The sequence below is a fragment of the Eretmochelys imbricata genome, chromosome 3 (assembly GCF_965152235.1).
Source record: "Eretmochelys imbricata isolate rEreImb1 chromosome 3, rEreImb1.hap1, whole genome shotgun sequence".
NCBI lineage: Eukaryota > Metazoa > Chordata > Testudines > Cheloniidae > Eretmochelys > Eretmochelys imbricata.
This window is the reverse complement of record NC_135574.1, coordinates 115,375,921-115,394,285: the sequence shown is the minus strand read 5'-3', so window position 1 is coordinate 115,394,285 and position 18,365 is coordinate 115,375,921. Positions and strand designations below refer to the sequence as shown.

The window sequence follows — 18,365 nt, the reverse complement described above, 5'->3', positions numbered from 1 at the left end:
ACACTTCAGAGAAACAAACTTGTTTATCTGCACTCACTGATTCCAATGACATCCAGCTAGTAGCTATCCATTTCGGTAATTACTTGAGCTGTTTTAGAAGCTTTATATATTGTTCTCAGTGATTTTTTTTTCAGTGCCTCTCATATTCTTCACATGAAGTTGATCTCTTGTTCAAGCCTGCTGCACACTCTGTATGGCTCCTGTCGTTCATTTCTGTAGGAAGTTAATTTTTACATGATAGGATTACCAGCACCCAGCACAACCTTGTGGATACTTCCCCATCCACCACCCAGGGGATGCGCTTAGTAGCTTCAGATGCTCCAAGTAACAGACAAAAACAAAAGGAAGCTGTGGAAATACCCTAAAAGCTCTTAGATCAGAAGGGATCCAAATAATTTTTTGCAGCTATCCATTGCAGAGTTTAGCTGTCATACCATACAATATCTTTCAAACTTTTATGCTGTGAGACTACCTTCAAGCTACACGTATTTGGGGCAATAATATGAAATAAAATGCTGTGTTGACCTTGTTTTTTCTCTGCTTTTCTTCCAGATGGCTCCACTTCCTGGTTGCAGGAATGTGTGGGGTCAGCTGATATGAGGGTCAGAATGTCAAGGAGCAGTTACGGTGATCTGCCTCTTCTGCATGGAGATCTAGATCCTTTTAAGACCCCTTTGGAACTTCCTGGTGCTCCTCCTGCAATGGGGGCTCCTATTGGTTAGGAAGGTGGAGAGGAGAAGGATTAGAGGGGAGGTTCATAGAGTGCTATGGGTCCAAAAGGGTAAGCGCAGAGGCAGCACTAGCCTTTCCTAGGGAGTGGAGGAGCCTCTTACACTCCACCAGCACCAGCTACACAGTGAATTGCTAACCAGTTTCCCCTGCAGCCCATCCTCATTCCACTGCCCAATTTCACCACTTCTCCCTGATCCCACTTCCTGGCCCCTTCATCCACTTCTCACTCTTATATGGGGAGCCATGTCATCTCTTCTCTCTGCCTTTTCCCCAGTCCCTGAATCTATGTCCCAGCCTCATTCTGCTCCTTCCCCCTCACTGAGCAGGAAGCAGGGATTCTATGAGTGCATGGGAGCCAAAGAGTCAGAAAAAAAAGGTGAGAGAAGTTCTTGAATGAAGCTGGGAAAAGGAGGTGCTCAGTAGAAAGGTTTAGAAGGGACTGAGCAAGAGGGGCGAGGGAGACAAAGGCTGGGGGTAGGAAGGAAGCAGAGACCTGTAAGCCATAGAGATTCAAATAAATGTTTACAGGTCAGATCGTCTTTCCATCTGCCATCCTAGGCCCAATCCACTGTAGCCCCCCTAAATCATGCGCTTGCAACCAGGAATGGTGAAGCAGAGGGCAAAGATGAGGAAAATGGTAAAGAGAATGGCAAGAATTTTCAAAAGTGATGTCTAAATTTAGGCTTGTATGTCCATAAATCAGCATCTAAATAAATGGCCTGATTTTCAGAAAGGCTAAGCACCCACAACTCCCAATGAAGCACTTATTTTTTCTAATGCAATAAAAGACTGAAAAATGTTGTTTTATTCCTTAGAAAGTTCCCAAATTTGTATAGTTCAACTAAGGTTAAAAGCCCACTAACGACAAATTCAGTGTATTTACTGAAGTGTTGTTGTTGGCTAACTTTCATGTAGCCTTTTAAAAATCAAGCAGAGGCCTAAATTTACCATTGAATTCACATATTTGGCTCCCAGTGAAATCAGTGGAAGTTGTATGTGCCCCTCTGGGGGCAGAATTTGTCCCCAGTTTCTTAGAAATTCAGTGACTGTTAGATTCTTTTGCAGTTGTCTTGTTTGTATTTTTTTCCATTTCTTGTAGCTCTGTAAGCAGTGCAATACTTAGTCTTTCAAAGCAAACAGTATAAAATTGCATATTTTAAAGGGACACAGTCACCACACAGATCACATTTCTATCAAAATTTACACCTAGTATAGTTACACTTAACACACAAAGTTATTCTAACTGAAATACATTAGCAGCAAACAGTTTCTGTTTTTTTAAGTTTATTTACTTTATGCATTCAAAAGTACATTGTAGTAAATAAATTGCCTATAAAGATTAAAAAATAATTGATACCAATTTTGAATCTTGGTTTTTCTGAGTACTTACAAGCCAATAAACATAAAAAAAGTTCTATCAAATACAATTCAAATTGAAATGTTAATGTGTTCATTACCTTTTATCGTCTATGATTTGGGAATAATTAAAACAGACACAACTAAACATAGGAGGTTAGTGCTAGAACATGTGTATTCTAGCTTATATATATATAAGCTAGAATACACACACACACACTTTGCAGTACATGTTTAACTCCTGGATCTACAAATTCCAAAGGCTCTCTCATATTTATTTATTTCCTATTTCCATAGACTGAAAAAAAAAAATCTGAAACAAGCTTGTCTTGTAATGTTCCATTTTCAAACCTTGGTGCAGTTTTATTACTTAGCATGCATCCAAGGCCTTCAATTTGTTTATTTTAGTTTTGTGTAGCACCTGTCCCCTTGGTAGCTGAACACTCCTCCTAGCGAAGAGGATGCTTTAAGAATCTAGTTCAAATCAGTCTCTAGCCATTGATAAGCTTTCTGTACCATTTAGAAAAAGTGTGTCTTTCTCCATTCAAACAATAGCTTCCCTTCATTTCTTCCTCACCAAGATTAATTTGAGATTCAATGAGAAACTATTCATTTCTTTCAAAAGCCCTTCAAATAGTAGTAGGAGATAGAGAAATCTATATACTTGTCTCAGGAAAATTGTCATATTTTTAATCAGATAAGTAAAACTGGAAAATAACCCTTGCTTTGCTTTGCCTGGGACCCCCCACGCTTCATTCCCTTTCTACCTACCAGCTTTGCTAAAGACTTCATAGCAGTTTCCCTACATCCAGCTAATCTTCAAGGAGAATAGAAGACTTAACCACAATGGAGTGAGGCATGGGGTTAACAGCAGGTCTTGATGAAAGACCACTTAATTTTTGTCCCCCTTACAATTTTCACCTTCTAACACCACCCAACCCCACACCAGGACCGCTCCTGTTCACCAGAGCTATTGAATTGTCCATCCAAAAGAAAAACCTTAGGCTTCTTTCTATGTTGTTGTCTGAATGCCTGCAACTGCAGTGCCATGTGACAGCAGCCCATATTAGAGTTCAAGTCCAATCACTGATGGGTCATTATCAGCTACAAGTGCAGTGAGACATGAGACAATCTTGTTTCCTTTTCCATCAGTTGATGGCATTGCACCTGTGCTGTTCCCTGTCCCTGAAAGAAAACAAGGGACCAAGTTGGACTTGAAGTTCATTCCCCATCATGGGAGCATATTCAGCTCTCTCCAGAGCACTTGAGTGGCCAAGCTTGATTCAGAATGACAGCTGAATCATGGGTAAAACCTGTATCCAAGGAGTTACATCTACAAAAATGAGATGCATAAAGCAAAAATCAAAAGGGAAGAGGGGCTGGGCCCTAGGTGTAGATTTTGAAGTTTTGGAATCAGTAAAGAAAAAAAAAACAGGAGAAAGTCTTTCATGATAGCCTGGTATTTCTGTATCTAGATATTTAATAGGTGCTAACTTTGAATATACCCAGACAATCACAAAAACCCAAAATTCCGGAACCATATAAGTTCATGTTTGTAAATGCTGGAGAAGAAAATTTGTGCTTAAATCCCTGCATTTAAATACATTTTTCTGCTGTTGCTGATCAGCACTTCTGAATTTACGATGAATGTGGATTTCATAAGGGTCAAGGATTATAGAAGAGTGGCTGGATCAAAAGAAATATCATTTGTAAACTCTTCCGTACCGTTGAGGGCTTTGTTTTCTTTTTGGTGTTTGTTTACACAAAACATTTGTCTAATAATTTATTTGAGAAGAAAGGATCAATTATATATAGTAAGGGAGGATGAATGGGAATCAGTTTGCCTAAAATCGCTGTCTGTCCATCTCTTTATCTCTCTTTTCTCTCTGTGTCAATCAACTCTCTCTATCTTTTGTATTTATCTTTTTATCTACCACAGATAAACTGATTCAAATATACTTATTAATTTTGGGGCTTAGTGTATAGGCCAGAATAAGAACCAGCATTCTCTCATTTGTAAATAATCAGTAAGCTGATGGAAACAATCAACTGATTCCCATCATTGTCAATTGGAACTTTTAAAGCTGGTAGGCATTTTAGGTCAATTAGGTCTTTGGGAAAGGTGGAGGTCTTCACTTTTAAAAAACAGATGTAATGTTTGCGTGAGGTACTGGATTAGCATTCCTGAAGAAAGTGATCTGCTGTTTATCCATGGAATATTAGTCACGGAGTAAATGCACAGGGCAACTGCAACTGGAGCTGGGTGAAATTTTTCAGACTTTTAGGTTTCAGAGTAGCAGCCGTGTTAGTCTGTATTCGCAAAAAGAAAAGGAGTACTTTTGGCACCTTAGCGACTAACCAATTTATTTGAGCATAAGCTTTCGTGAGCTACAGCTCACATGAAGTGTGAAGTGAGCTGTAGCTCATGAAAGCTTATGCTCAAATAAATTGGTTAGTCTCTAAGGTGCCACAAGTACTCCTTTTCTTTTTTCAGACTTCTAGTTTGTTCCATGAAAAAATGCAGTTCTGATTGACCCAAAACTATTCATGAATTTGACCCAGTTAATTTAATCTGGGAAACATTTTCCCGGGTCAGTTTCAGAAAACTATGTTTGTGTCATCTTTAGCCAGTGATTAGGGCACTTAGCTGGGAGATGCAGGTTTAAATCCCCACTTTGGAGCAACACTTGAACTTAGTGCTTTCCTAGCCCAGGTGAGCTGCCTAACCAAGCTATACCGCTCAAACTCTTCTGCTGAAGCTGTTCCACTTTATTAATTATAATTGGGTCAGGAGAGAGAGAAAGAGGCTATAACATGGTGATTAAAGGGTTTACCTGGTGATAAGAGGTGTGGATTCAAATCTTCTCTCTGCCTGATTCAGAGGAGAGTTTTAAATTCACATCTACCTCCCAGGTGAGAGCTTTAATCAGCAGGCTATGGAGTTATTATCTTGTGTTCTCTGGCCAAATGGATAGTTAAGTAGTTATATAAAGCAAAACAGGAGAGTGTGAGTAGCCTGCCCCAGAATAGCCAATAGCTTGGTGGTTAGGGCACTTACACAGTAGAAGAGGGTGCCTCAGTTTAAGTCTTTGCTCTCAGGAATGCTTAAATATGTATACGAAGTAGGGCATCTTCAGTAGGTGAGATTTTGAGTAACTTACCCCAGGATAGCTTGGAGGTTAGGCTGCTCAGGGGGAGATCAGAGTTCAAATCCCAACTCCAGAGTGGGGATTTGCAGCTGGGTCTCCCACACGCCAAGCCAGTTCCCTCATCACTAGCTAAAGGTTAAAAGGAATCTCTCTCTCTCACACACTTTTCTGAAGCTGACTGGACTTTTCCAGTTTGCTGACAAATTCTAAACATTTTCAGAATGAAACTGAAACAAATATTGTCCCTAATGTTTTTGTTTGCTGGCTGAACTGAAAGATCAATTATTTGCCCAATTCTAACTGCAACCCTCTTCATTGCTGGCTTGTTAATGTGGCTTTCCTCTGAACTGAAGGGACATCCTGTAAGAGGGTGTCTCTAAGTCTATGCCAGTCCTGTTCCTCTGATTCTGCTAGCAAGATGCCAGTTGTGGTAGAGGTGTTTGCTTGGTTTGTTTTATGGAGACCTACCTGATACTGGCCAACAAACGAATAACTTCAAGTCACAGCTGAGCTAAATTCATGTAAACCAGCATCTTAGGAGTTGAAAGGCACTATACCATATTAATATGGACTGAGCCGGTGTCTCACACCTCATTGTAACATAAAAGGTCCCTGTTATATAAAGTAATTGTTTCTTTTCTTCTTAATCAAAGCAGGGAGTTTTACAAGACAAGGAGGTATGTGAATTGGACCTGATATCCTCACACAGTCCAAGTGTCCAAGAATGGCTGTCCCAAGCACGAACAACCCGTTCCCAGCAGCAACAGAGCAGCCTCCAGCAACAGAAAGTTAGTACTTTGTACTTGCCACATGCTGACCTGCAGGTTCCATTTAACATCACAAACATGTTTCTTGGTAGGACTTTAGGCATTTACTGCCTGGGCAGTGTAGGGAACCAGAAATTTATAAGATTCTTCTGGTGTATGCTCTGTATTTACATACATCTCTTATTTAAACCCACTTTTGCCCATCAAATGGGTACAAATACCGTGGGGGTAGGCGTAGTATCTGAATAGATTGGAAATGATATAGCTAGTTTAGAACTTCTTCCTTAAATAATTGCACACTATTAGGGTGGCACATTGTCCTATGAGGAAAAAATGACTTGTATAACTTAAATATACAGGTCTAGTTCATAGCTGGTCCTTTGCAACGTTGTGCAAAGAATGGGGAGTATGCTAGATGCCTTTCCTCTACACACACAGTCTGTACAGGGGGCACTCAGAATCACAGTCCCTGCACTCTTCTAAAAACAGAATCTGCTCCTTCCAGCACACAGTGGATATGGGGCCATGTTTCCATCTCCTCGACTCACAAGCCAGCCAAGCTGCCTAGCTTCTGAGAAGGAGCCATGTTACACTATCTGTTCGTAGGGTTTTCTATAGCAACATAGGATCTAAGGCCCCAACGCAGCAAATTACTTAACTATGTGCTTTAATACTTTCCGAATCAGGGCCTAAAAGCTTTGTGCTAGCATGCTGCATTATCCTGCATACCTGAAACACTAAAGAGATTATGCCCCCTGAGGCAGAGCTCTTCCTAGAGTTTGCACCACCCGTTGGTGAGGGCTGTGCCATAATGATGCAGTTGACCCTTCCCCGCCCCTCTCCCCATCAGAGGTAAGACAGAGCCAGCCAGACCAGATTAAAGATGACCTTGTGGTTATGGCTCTGAATGGGGACCCAGGAGGTCTGTGTTCTGTTTCTGGCTCTGCCCACTATTTCCTATGTAAACTTGGGCAAGTCACTTAGTCTCACTGTGCCTCAGTTCCCCATCTGTACAGTGAGGATAATACTTACCTTACTTCACAGAGATGTTGTAAGGATACATTCATTAAGGTCCTGAAGCACTCCACTGCTGTCTTGATGGAGACAATAGATACACACACCCTTGTGGTGACAGTTTGGCATGACTGAGTCATAAGTAGCATATTCGTTTTTTGAGATTACTCGCCTTAATAACAGTGAGGGGAAGGCTATGGACATCTATATCATTCTGGGAAGGCTGTGGGCATCTATACTCATTTCCTGAGCATTTATTTTGATGGCTGTCCAACTCTGATGGTTAAGAGAGGTAAAAATATGCATCGGATACGCTCTTCACAACCAGAAAAACAAACAAACTATTAACATAGCCATCTTTGTTCTCTGTTAGGAGCTGGAACAAGAGCTGGCAGAGCAGAAGAAGCTACTTCGTTCAGTAGCAAGCCACGGAGAAGAAATCCTAACCCAACATTCTGCTCCAGATGGCCGTCGAGCTAGGTGAGCTTCGATACATTTTTTTTTCAGTGGGGATCCCTAAGCCTTCACACTTTGGCCTCCTTGCTTCTGTCTGTTTCTTCCAACATCTTGTTCTCTAATTTTTGTTCTGTCTGTGTTTGTACAGAGCCTAGCACAATGGGGCCCTGATCCATGTCTGTGGCTCCTAGGTTCTGTGATAATACAAGTAAATAATAATACTATCCTAAACCACTGGGATCTGAAAGCATAATCTTATTAACAAATGAAGTGTCTATAACTTAATTTTCTCTGCATGAAGTTAATTAAGACTTTTATCTTTGGCACTTGGAATGTCTCTTGAATTTTGAGCCATAGGGTGAGATTCTCACCCTCACTCTGGACCATTTATGCCAGGCCTTGGTTCAGGCTGGGGGAGAATTCTCCCTGGTAATAACTGAAGAAGACAAATACAGCCTGCTTGAGGACTCCCACAAGCCTTGGCATGGGAGCATGCAGCGGTGGGGCTGAGGAGGGTGGAGAGTCCTGAATTTCCATTTGCTGCAAAGCTGGCCATTAGTAGCTCTGGGGATGGGGCAGGTAGGATGCCATAAATTAGAACAGCTCTCAGAGCTGCTTAAATAACCCTGGCTCCTGCAATATGCCAAAATCTGGAAGGCATAAAGGTGGTTCATAGGATAGCGGAGCAAAAGCTTTGATGCTCAATATTAGGGACTTTTACATCAAAACCAGTGCATGTGAATGACTCAGCAGGGGAAGAAGACCAGTTGCTCTCAGCAGTTTGTCTTCCTCATGCGTTAGTGTTTACAACAAGGAAGTGTAATAATTTAAAGTAAATTGAAAATCTCCCAAGTTTGGGGTTCAACCCAGTCCTGTAATAGTTGTGGAACAGTTGTTTTCCAAATAGCCACATTCACAGCTTTACCCCTGAACTTGGTTATAAAAGAAGGGGGAAAGTTGAACTTAACCTTTTGTTCACCAAGATTCAGGTAACATGTCTGACATGAGGAGAAGTAATGTAGGACACATGCGGAAAAATAGAGAGAGAAAGAGTTGATCCAAATTAGTAACTAGTAATTTAAATAACTACAACTTTTCATTCTCTGAAATAACAACTGATTTAGAATTTAAATTTGAATCTAATATATTTTTCATCAATTTGGGGGTTGTATGTGTTTCTATTAGCTTATATGAGTGTTTGCAGCTCCATACAGTTCATAAGAGTTGAACGGGTCTGGTTATATTTGAGTACTTATTTCTGTTCTAAATGTATCCTTCATATTACTGCTTTAAAGGACGACTAAAAGCTGTTCTTTTAAAAAAGCATTTATTTCAAAATTGAATTATGTGAAAAATCAAAACTGAAAGGGACAAGAAACACCTTCAATTACAATACTTCCTGAGCTTAACTTATATTTTTTTGTCACAGTGAGAAGCCTGATGTGTTATCTCAGGAGTTAGGCTTGGAAGGTGAGAATCCATCAGCTGAAGATCAAATGAGAATGAAATGGGAAGGCTTGCACCAGGAATTCAGCACCAAACAGAGACTGCTGCAGAATGCTTTGGAACAGGAAAAGGCACAACCGGTAGCTGGTTTTAATGTTTCTGTGCACTCTTGTATGAAAAGCATGTAGCTGAGCACACAAAGTACAGTTTATGCACAGCAAATGCCTTATGTCGAATACAGTTTTTAAAAATAGTCAGTTCAAGGAACATAAAGCAAAATTTTTTGTAAAATTTTACAAATTAACCAAAATTGGAAGTATTATTCGGCTTTATGAGTTTAAACTCATTGTGTGGGATCCTGGACCCATTCAGTTTATTGACTTCAATGAGGCCAGGATTTCACCCATGGAGTTTTACCGCAAGAGGTAAATGGTTCAAGACTTGCATAGATCGCAGATCACCTTCACTTTAGATGTAAGCAGAACCATCTGCCAACTATCCAAGGGTCTGACAGAGATTAAAACTCATAATTATTATTAGTTTATTTGTATTTTAGTAGCCCCCAGAGGCCCCACTTAGGACTGGAGCCTTCCTGTGTGAGTTGCTGTACATATGGCAAGGGACAGGCTCTGTGTGAAAGAGCTTGCAGCCCAGTTTAAAGTGAAATGCAGCAAGTGTGTGCAATGAAGAGAGAATGAGGAAAGAAGAATGAGAACAACAGTGATGAAGGTGCATGTTTACCTAGACTCACTCTGGGCTTGACTCAGCTCACATAAAACCCAGTGAAAACTTTCCCACAGACCTTAATGGGAGCTGGATTGGGCCTTATGTGCAAATGTAGATGGTTTTTTTACTTAAAAATATGGTACAATATAAATAGAGTCGGCAATCCTCATTGCCCACTTATTTGTCCTGATTCATTTAAAAAAAAAAAAAAAGAGCACCCACTATTTTTTTCCCTCAGATATTACGGCCCCGGGGCACCCACGGTTTCAGTGCCTATGCAAGGTAGACAAGAATTTGTCTAACTTCAACTCCCAGCCATTGGATTGTGCTATACTTTTTCTCTTGTTAGGCACTGGCTTAGTGCTCTGTTCCAGAATGGTCTAGTAACTGTAGCTTTCCAACATATAAACAGTATTACTACTTCAGCATCTCTGGGTATATGTGTCTCATTGCTAAGTTTAGTTCGAGTGTACTGTTCATACATGCTGTGAACCTCCAGTGTGAGCAGCTTTATAACAGCAGTATATGTGTGACTTATTTAATGGTGTAGGGGCTCCTCAGCCGGTAGTAGTGTCTATATTTTCGTATGAGAGATCCAGTGTACATCAGAACTACTCTAACCAATATTTCTCTTCTAACAGCTTTACAACAGACCAAACAGACTGATGTCTGGCCTACCCTTGTATAAAGGGGAAGGAAAGGCACAAGATAAATCATCAGTTGAATCTATATTGGTTGGTTTGAACCAGGCCTTTGAAGATGTTTCATCTCAGGTACAGTGGCATTGTTTGTTTTTAAATACAATTTTATGCAGAGCTGCTATACAGAGTGAACACTCCTCTAGTTCCCACTTGGCAGTGAGCTGCCCCTCCCTGAACACTGGAGAGCCAGTGGACATTAGTTCTCTGTATGGAGGCAGTATGAACTGACAGACTTTCCTATCACTTTCGCTCCTTTCACTCAGGCTGGAGGAGCAGAGAAGGAAAGCCTGCACTTGGAACAGAAGCTTTATGATAGCATGTCAGCTACCTCTTCTTGGCTGGATGGTGTTGAAGAATGCTTATTTGTTGCTACAGCCCTGCTTCCAGAAGAGACAGAAACTTGCCTGTATAACCAGGAAGTAAGTATTTTTAGTTTTCCAATCAGGTTCTGTTTTGCTTTGTATTTTAGTGAGAAGTAAGACTCTAGAATAATAGTTTTGCATAACTGAATGCAACTGGAAAACTCCTTCCAGTTAAGACTTTGCCCTCATAAGGATAAGGGACTTCACAAAAGCAGATATCAACAAATGTAGAGAATTGATAGGTAAGATGCTATGGGAAGGAAATCTAAGGGAAAAATGAGTTCAGGAGAGCTGGCAGTTCCTCAGAGACAGTATTACAGACACAACAGTAATCTATCCAGATGCGGAGGACAAAGAGGAAGAACAGTAAGAGACCAGAATGACTGTATCAACAGCTCTTTAATGATCTAAAATCAGAAAGCAATAATACAAAAAGTAGAAAGAAGGACACATTGCTAAGGATGAGTACAAAAGAATAGCACAAGCATGTAGGGGCAAAATGAGTTGTACTTAGCAAGGGACATAAAAGGCAATAAGATGATGTTCTAGAAATACCATAAGAGCAAGAGAAAGACAAAGGAGAGTGTAAGTCCAATACTTAGCGGGGAAGGAGAGTTAATAACAGATGACACAAAAAAGGCTGAAGTATTTAATGCCTATTGTTTTTCAGTCTTCATTGAAATGATTAACACAATTAATATTAACAACAAGGGGGAAGCAACACAAGCCAGAAGAGGGTAAGAACAGGTTAAAGAACATTTAGATTGATTAGATGTATTCAAGTTGGTGGTGCCTGGTGACATTACCTCTGTGTACTTAAGGAAGAGCCCAAGCAATCTTGGAACCATTGAGAACTCATAGAGGATGCGTGAGGTCTCAGAGGGCTGGAGAAAGGCAAAGAGAGTACATATGTTTAAAAAAGGGGGAGAAGGAGGACCTGGGAAATTATAGACAAGTCAGCCTAACTTTAGTATCTGGAAAGATATTGGAACAAACTATTAAGCAATCAATGTGTAAGCTTCTAGAGGTGATAAGCAATAACCAGCATGGATTTGTCAAGAACAACTCATGCCAAACCAACCTTTTATTGTTACCAAAAAGATTTCCTGGGCTTTTTAGCATGGTTTTAAAGTCTATTGTGAATGAAGGGGTGGTAGTTACAGCAGTACAGTAGGTCTACTTGTTAGTGTCTAATTCCAAAAATTGTTCTGTTCCATAAAAACTCCAGTCTCTTGCCAAAGATATCAAAGAGATGTCAGAAGAAATGGATAAGAACAAGAATTTGTTTTCTCAAGCATTTCCCGAGAACAGTGATAACAGGGATGTTATAGAGGACACTTTGGACTGTCTACTAGGGAGACTGACCATGCTGGAGTCAGTAGTAAACCAGAGGTGCCATCAGATGAAAGAGAGACTTCAGCAAATACTCACATTCCAGGTAGGTTGCCAAGGAATTCTCTAGACCCTCCCCTATGTCGCATTATCTGTTGAAAGTTTTGGGGGGTTATTAGGTAACAGAATAAACGGGTAAATTTCCACATACAAGTGGAGTTTTAAGACAGGATTTCAGTAGTGACTAGAGATGTTAAGTGCCTCAATTTTTTGGTGTCCAACTTGTGACACCTTAAATAAACCTGACGGTCAGAAAGCGTTGAGTACGCTCACTGTGGTGTCCATCTCAAGTTGAGTATCCAAAAATGGAAGCCCCCCCAAATCAATAGTCCCTTAAAAATTTGGGCCAAAGTTCCAACTCACATTATTGTTAGCAGAATAGTTGTACATATAGTTCCCTGTGTGCTACCGTGAATGTTCATCCAATAATGCATGGCACATGTGTTTGGTATTACAATAACCAGCATCCTTTGACTACTATACTTAAAGGGGGAAAGAGCAACTATAGCTTTCAGATTTCTAAGGTACAAACAGCATAGTGCTTTGTTGATAAGGTGGGATACAGTGCAAAATATATACCAAACATTAGCCTTGTTTTGATATCTACCTTCTCAACTTTGTTAACACCATCCCATTATCCTTTAACAGCTCCTATCTCAAGTGACCTCCAGTATTAAAAACTCTGTGTACATAATACCCTCACCCTTTATTCTCCTAGAAACTTTTGCAAGCATCAGGGGGTTACTGCCATCTTCTCCCCTTTTCCTGCCACATAAAGCCTACACTGCCAGTCACTTCAGGAAGTTTCTTACAAGAATTAGAACTTCCATCAACTGCTGTAAAATTGGTATATCCAATGCTGTCTGTCTGTCTTTAGATCAGAATCCCAAACTGAATGAGTATTTTTAAAGGATTTTCATAAAATTCAAGGGTGAAGTAAATACAGTATCTATTTTAGTCACATATGCCTCTGTTGTCTCATCTTGAATGAATATCTTTATTCTACATATATTTGGAACTCTTCTCAACACACAGCCTGTCGTGTTTCTTTGTTTTAAACTCTAAAACCCATAGAGATGGTTTGCTCTGGCACAAATGAAACAAACACTAGCAACAAGTGTTAGGTGTAAAACGCCTAACTGTGGTAGAGAAAAGAGATCATAAGTCTATATTGTTGCAGTACCATAGGTACTATTGTATAAGAAGTCATCATATGAAAATAAAAATAAATCACCATTATTTTCTGCCTTTGCTAGGTGTCTTTGAAAATGTAGTGATGTTGCTCATGCTTTCCGGTATTGTCAGCATACCTGGCATAAATATGTGAACAGAGAAGAAAGCACTAACAATTGATTGAGGATAGTTCTGAAAAACAGCAAACAGATTAAAATGTAATTCTGCTCTGACAAATGACTCTGAAAATGGCAATATTGGGTTCCATGTTTGTTGTGTCCTGCTGACTTCCGTGTTAGATTTGCTCAGTTTACAGGCAAAAAGATCTTTTTCTATGAAAAAAAAATAAGAAGCTTGTTAGCTAAAATGAGCGATTAGAAGCATTTGAGCTGTATTTTATTCATTTTTGTTAAATAAGGCATTCTTAGAGGAAGTATGAATTCATGTTGTCAAATTGGAATGGAAGGGCCCACATGGTTTCTTTTTCTCTGAACATTACACTTGCATAATAGTTATTTCACCTTTTTTTGGAGTTGTCAACAATGTCCCGTGGTTTTAAAGCACTTTGTACATGTAACATCTAATTCAATACACAATAGATTGTATGCATTCGTGTGAATTATTCCCATTTTGAATACATACAAGTAACGTACCATGTTCTGAAAATTTAGTCCATTATGTCAACAAGTAATGTACTCTCGTTTGGGAATAGACTAATGTTTAATTGATGTGAGTCATGATTGGCTATAATTTTTCTCTTTTAAAACTTCACTTGAACTTTATTGTCTCTTACAGAATGATCTAAAGCTACTGTTTACATCATTGGCTGATCACAAATACATAGTTCTGCAGAAACAAGCAGAGGCAGCTGAGCGACCTGAAACGGAACAAATGCAGGTATTATCAAATATCTATTATGAACAAGAAGAGCAGTGTGAGTATGGTGAATACAGAAAGATTTTCTGCTTGAGACTGAAATAGTCTCTGTAGGACAAGAACCAGGTGTGTGGGAGAGGAGGATGTTTATGGTGTGTACATTGTATGTGAAAATAAAATATGTGCATGTCCAAGAATGTACTTCTGACTTCTGCAAAATATTAAAAACTTCTAAAATAGAAGGGGCATGGAATACAGACACAGAAAACCCAGGCGCCTAAGGAGATTCCTATAGAGAGCACCCAAAAGTATGGTCATTTCAGTACAGGCAATTAGAAGGATAAGTCCTTGACCTATATCTCTTCAGTATACTTTGTCTTGCTGGTGCCTGATTAAAAACAAGTGGCATGTTTTGGTGCTCTGAGGTGTTCATATCCTGACCTCCACATTCTGTGTTTTTCAGACTGAGGAAAATGTGCTCTAGCAGGAAATGTGCACTGAATAATTAATCTCAACCTAGATATCTTTTGTCCCATGTTTTTGTTATTCCTGGTATTGAAAACAAACTTTGGTGAATGCAGTGTGCATCAAAGGCTACTTTCTGGCTTTTTTGTGATAGGAAACAGGTGGGAGCAGAGATGTAGTAACAAAGTGATTTGCTCGGGTACTACAGTGATGAGTACCTATATGCGAAACTAAATAAACAAACAGATTCTGGCAGTCACTCTGTCTGTGTTGGAGAAACCTAAACATAATGACTCAAAGTTCTTCAAAGTGTGGTTTTTGAAAAACTCATTGGGTTCTTGCTCCACCATCTGTTGCTTGATGCCAGCAGGTGGGTAGGGGTTAGACATTAGAAATCACACAACCTTACAGTGCAGGGAGTGTTTAGGTCTGTATTCTGACAGGCTCATGCATGGTGTGCTGCATAGTTCCCGGTACCCCTTCCTCCTTAGCTTAACTACCCAAAAAGGGCAGTCAGAATTTAATTCCCAATATATAGAACACAAGGAGGGAAACAAGTAGGCAAGGAAACAGGCTGAAATAATATGTTAGCTCAGCTGATAAACCATAGACCTTTTAATTTCTAATTTAATAGGGTCATGGATTCAAGCCCTGCACTGAGTAAGTATAGTTTTAGGGCCCAATTCTGAAATCAGTAGAACTGCTCACATCCATAAGTGTTTGTAGGATTAGGTCCTAAAACTACACTCACTCAGTGTTATGAGAGGTCAAAGGGACTATGCATGTGAAATATTAATAACTTGTATAAATGGTTTCAGGAGAGAGGCCTTAAAAAAGAAGGCTGGCTTTATGGTTAAGGTACTGTACTGGGTCTCAGGAGATCTGCTTGCTATTCCTGGCTCTGCCACAGACATTCTCTATGATCTTCAGCAGACATCTGGGGTGAGATTTCAAAAGGCATTGGCCTCACTGCTTCCGCTGAAGTCACTGGTAAAACTTTCATTTACTTCAGTGAGAGAAGTTAGGCCATCACTGACAGTCTTGTAAATCCAACCCTTAGTCACTCGGTTCCCCATCTACAAAAGGGGCTAAGTATGCATTCTTACCTGACAGCAGTGTTGGGACTCATAATGAGGACAATGGCCAAGCGCTTATGTTCTTCAGTGTTGCAACATCAGGGCCATTGTGAAGATAAATTGTTTGTAAGGTTCTCCAACGCCATTGTGATGAGTGATAGAGGAAAGCTTAATTTTAAAATGTGTTTAAATTACCAAACACACCTTGCGTGTTTCTAATATAAACAGTATATATTACTAATCAGTAGTACAGAACTAGAATCAGATTTTGTTTAAACAATTCAAGTATAACATTCAATGTATGTGATATAAAAGTGCCATGCTACAGTAAACCTTTAATCAAAAAATTATCTTGAATGTCTGTCTCTGCTTCCTGTGCTATATTTCTTCAGGTTATTCAGTTTCCAGGGTTCTCAGTGAAACACGATGAGTACAAAATTCACTATTAAAAAAATGGGGACAGATTAATACTTCATATCTAAAACAGTTCAAGTAAATGGTAATCATGTAGTACAGGTAAAAGATTGTTCTTAGACCTTCTAGCTAAATGTTGCAATTCCTTGATACAGGCTATCCTACAGGCAGAAGATGGTCTGAAGGAATTAGATGCTGGAATCAGCAAATTAAAGAAGCGTGGGGACAAGCTACAGATTGACCAGGCTTCCATGCAAGAGCTATCTAAGCTCCAGGTATAGTTCCCTTCCAAAGAAAGGTACATTATAATAACTACCTACTGATATTGAGGATATCTGTAAACTGCCCTTATCTTTATTGTACATAGGGCAATTTACAAAAATATGTCTCAAAGCACTTCACTGTGTATAAAAGAGATTTATAATTTTCTCCATAACATCCTCCTTGTCCTTGTATTTAACACTTTTGTAGCATCGCTAACCTCGATCCTGCAAATCCCTACATGCTTAACTTCCAGCTTATGTGCAGTCCCATTGGCCGCTCAGGTGAACAAAGTTAAGCATGTGCACGTTTGCTGTATATTGGCCTCTGTCCTTTCCAGAGCTCTATGACCTCTATTATGTTCTATCTGAATTTAATTATTTCAAAGAGATATGTATCTATTTTCTGTAACCTGTGTGTATCTTTACTGTTTATACAGTCTTGTCAACTAAAACTTGATGAACTAATGCAGCTTGCAGGACTATATATTAAGTATTCTTCAAAATAGCTATGCAGGGATAGCATATTCTCGAACTCGATTAGCTCTTCACTTGCAAGATCCTTTTGGGTGGGGAGGCGAGGACAAAGACCTAGAAATCAGCAGGACTAACTCAGTGAAGTTAATATAACTGTCATTAAAATGAGGTGATAGTAAATCTGAAGCAAAGGAAACAGCTAAACTAAACCTGGAGATTTATTAGCTCAACAAAACAGCCATAGAGTCACAAAACAAAAGACAGACTTTAATTGCTCATGTCCATGTACACTGAGATCTAGTTAGAGCCTGTGGTTCCTTAGCCTTCAGGAAGGTGAGAAATCAGTCTTTTTCCTCCAGTCATCCTGCCTGGGTACCTATGAACTACCCACTTTGACTTTTCTCTCTCATAGGAGCCTCTCCCAGCATGCATCCCTGCTAATTGTCCCTTTAACTCTGGGAGAGACAGCCATCTGCAACCTTAGGGTAGTCATTTTGCCTCTCAGTACTTCAGACCGCAACTCTTTGGTTTCTAGCTCCTCTTATAGTTGTGGAGCAGAAAGGGGTCATTTTAAATTGTTGGACATCAATTTTATTTTTAAAAATACTACAAAATAATTAGTCCAGAGAAACAATAAACCAGCTTCTATTAGTTGTTTCTCTTATTGCCAACTCATGGAGGTTTTCCTTGGGTTGCTTACTTACTGAGTCATCTCTGTTGTTCTTAGCTGTCTGTGGTAGTTACATGTAAAGATGGACAGGATGAGTTGTGGAGTGGTTGCTTTTTGTGGCCGTAAGAATGCAGGGAATAGCCATAGTGCACACAAATCTTCTCTGCCAGGCAGCATTTGGTTACAGCACTTATGCCAGTTCTGCATTGGCCAGGAAGGTGCTCTCTCCATAGGGAAAATTCTAGGGGTCCTTTTCTGCTGATTGAAAGGGCTTGTCTTCACATACAGTGGAGCACCACTGTAGCGCTTCAGCGAAGACACGCCTTTTCCCGTCAGCGTAGATAATCCCACCTCCCTGAGAGGCGGTAGCTATGGCAATGGGAGAAACTCTCCCATCGACCCTGTGCTGTCCACATGGGGGGGTTCTGTCAGTATGACTGTGTTGCTCAGGGGTGTGGAGTTTTCACACCCCAATCGACATAGCTATACTAGTATAGGTATGTAGTGTAGACCAGGCCTAAGGCCCCTTTACACTGCTAGAGCAGTGTAAATGGGTCTTGGTGTAATTGAGAATGAAGCCTAATGTGTCTGGGTGTGTCCTTTCTCCAACTGCTCTCCTACTTAAGCAAGACCACTTCAGTTAACTTCATTCTTAAACACAGAATCTCAAGAGTGATGCAGTTCTCACCTGTTTTTCTCTTTAAACATTGAGCTGTTAATTTGCCAGTGAGTTAAGTGTGTCTTCAACGTGTGTTTACGCCCTCTTCAGGTTCCCAACTCAGATACTTAGGCCAGAACTACACTCCAGACCTTTGTCAGTATAATTATGTCACTCAAGGGTATGAAAAATCCA

At 40.0% G+C, this 18,365-nt stretch overlaps 1 protein-coding gene across 1 annotated transcript in view; it reads left to right on the top strand.

Moving 5' to 3' along the window:
• Positions 1 to 18,365, top strand: part of SYNE1 (spectrin repeat containing nuclear envelope protein 1) — a 483,717-nt gene that overhangs the window by 356,296 nt on the left and 109,056 nt on the right. The window contains exons 97-104 of the mRNA XM_077812159.1: positions 5,891 to 6,025; positions 7,392 to 7,498; positions 8,904 to 9,060; positions 10,288 to 10,419; positions 10,611 to 10,766; positions 11,938 to 12,147; positions 14,070 to 14,171; positions 16,261 to 16,380. Coding sequence (XP_077668285.1) covers positions 5,891 to 6,025; positions 7,392 to 7,498; positions 8,904 to 9,060; positions 10,288 to 10,419; positions 10,611 to 10,766; positions 11,938 to 12,147; positions 14,070 to 14,171; positions 16,261 to 16,380 — 1,119 coding nt within the window. The remainder of the gene's footprint in view (positions 1 to 5,890; positions 6,026 to 7,391; positions 7,499 to 8,903; positions 9,061 to 10,287; positions 10,420 to 10,610; positions 10,767 to 11,937; positions 12,148 to 14,069; positions 14,172 to 16,260; positions 16,381 to 18,365) is intronic.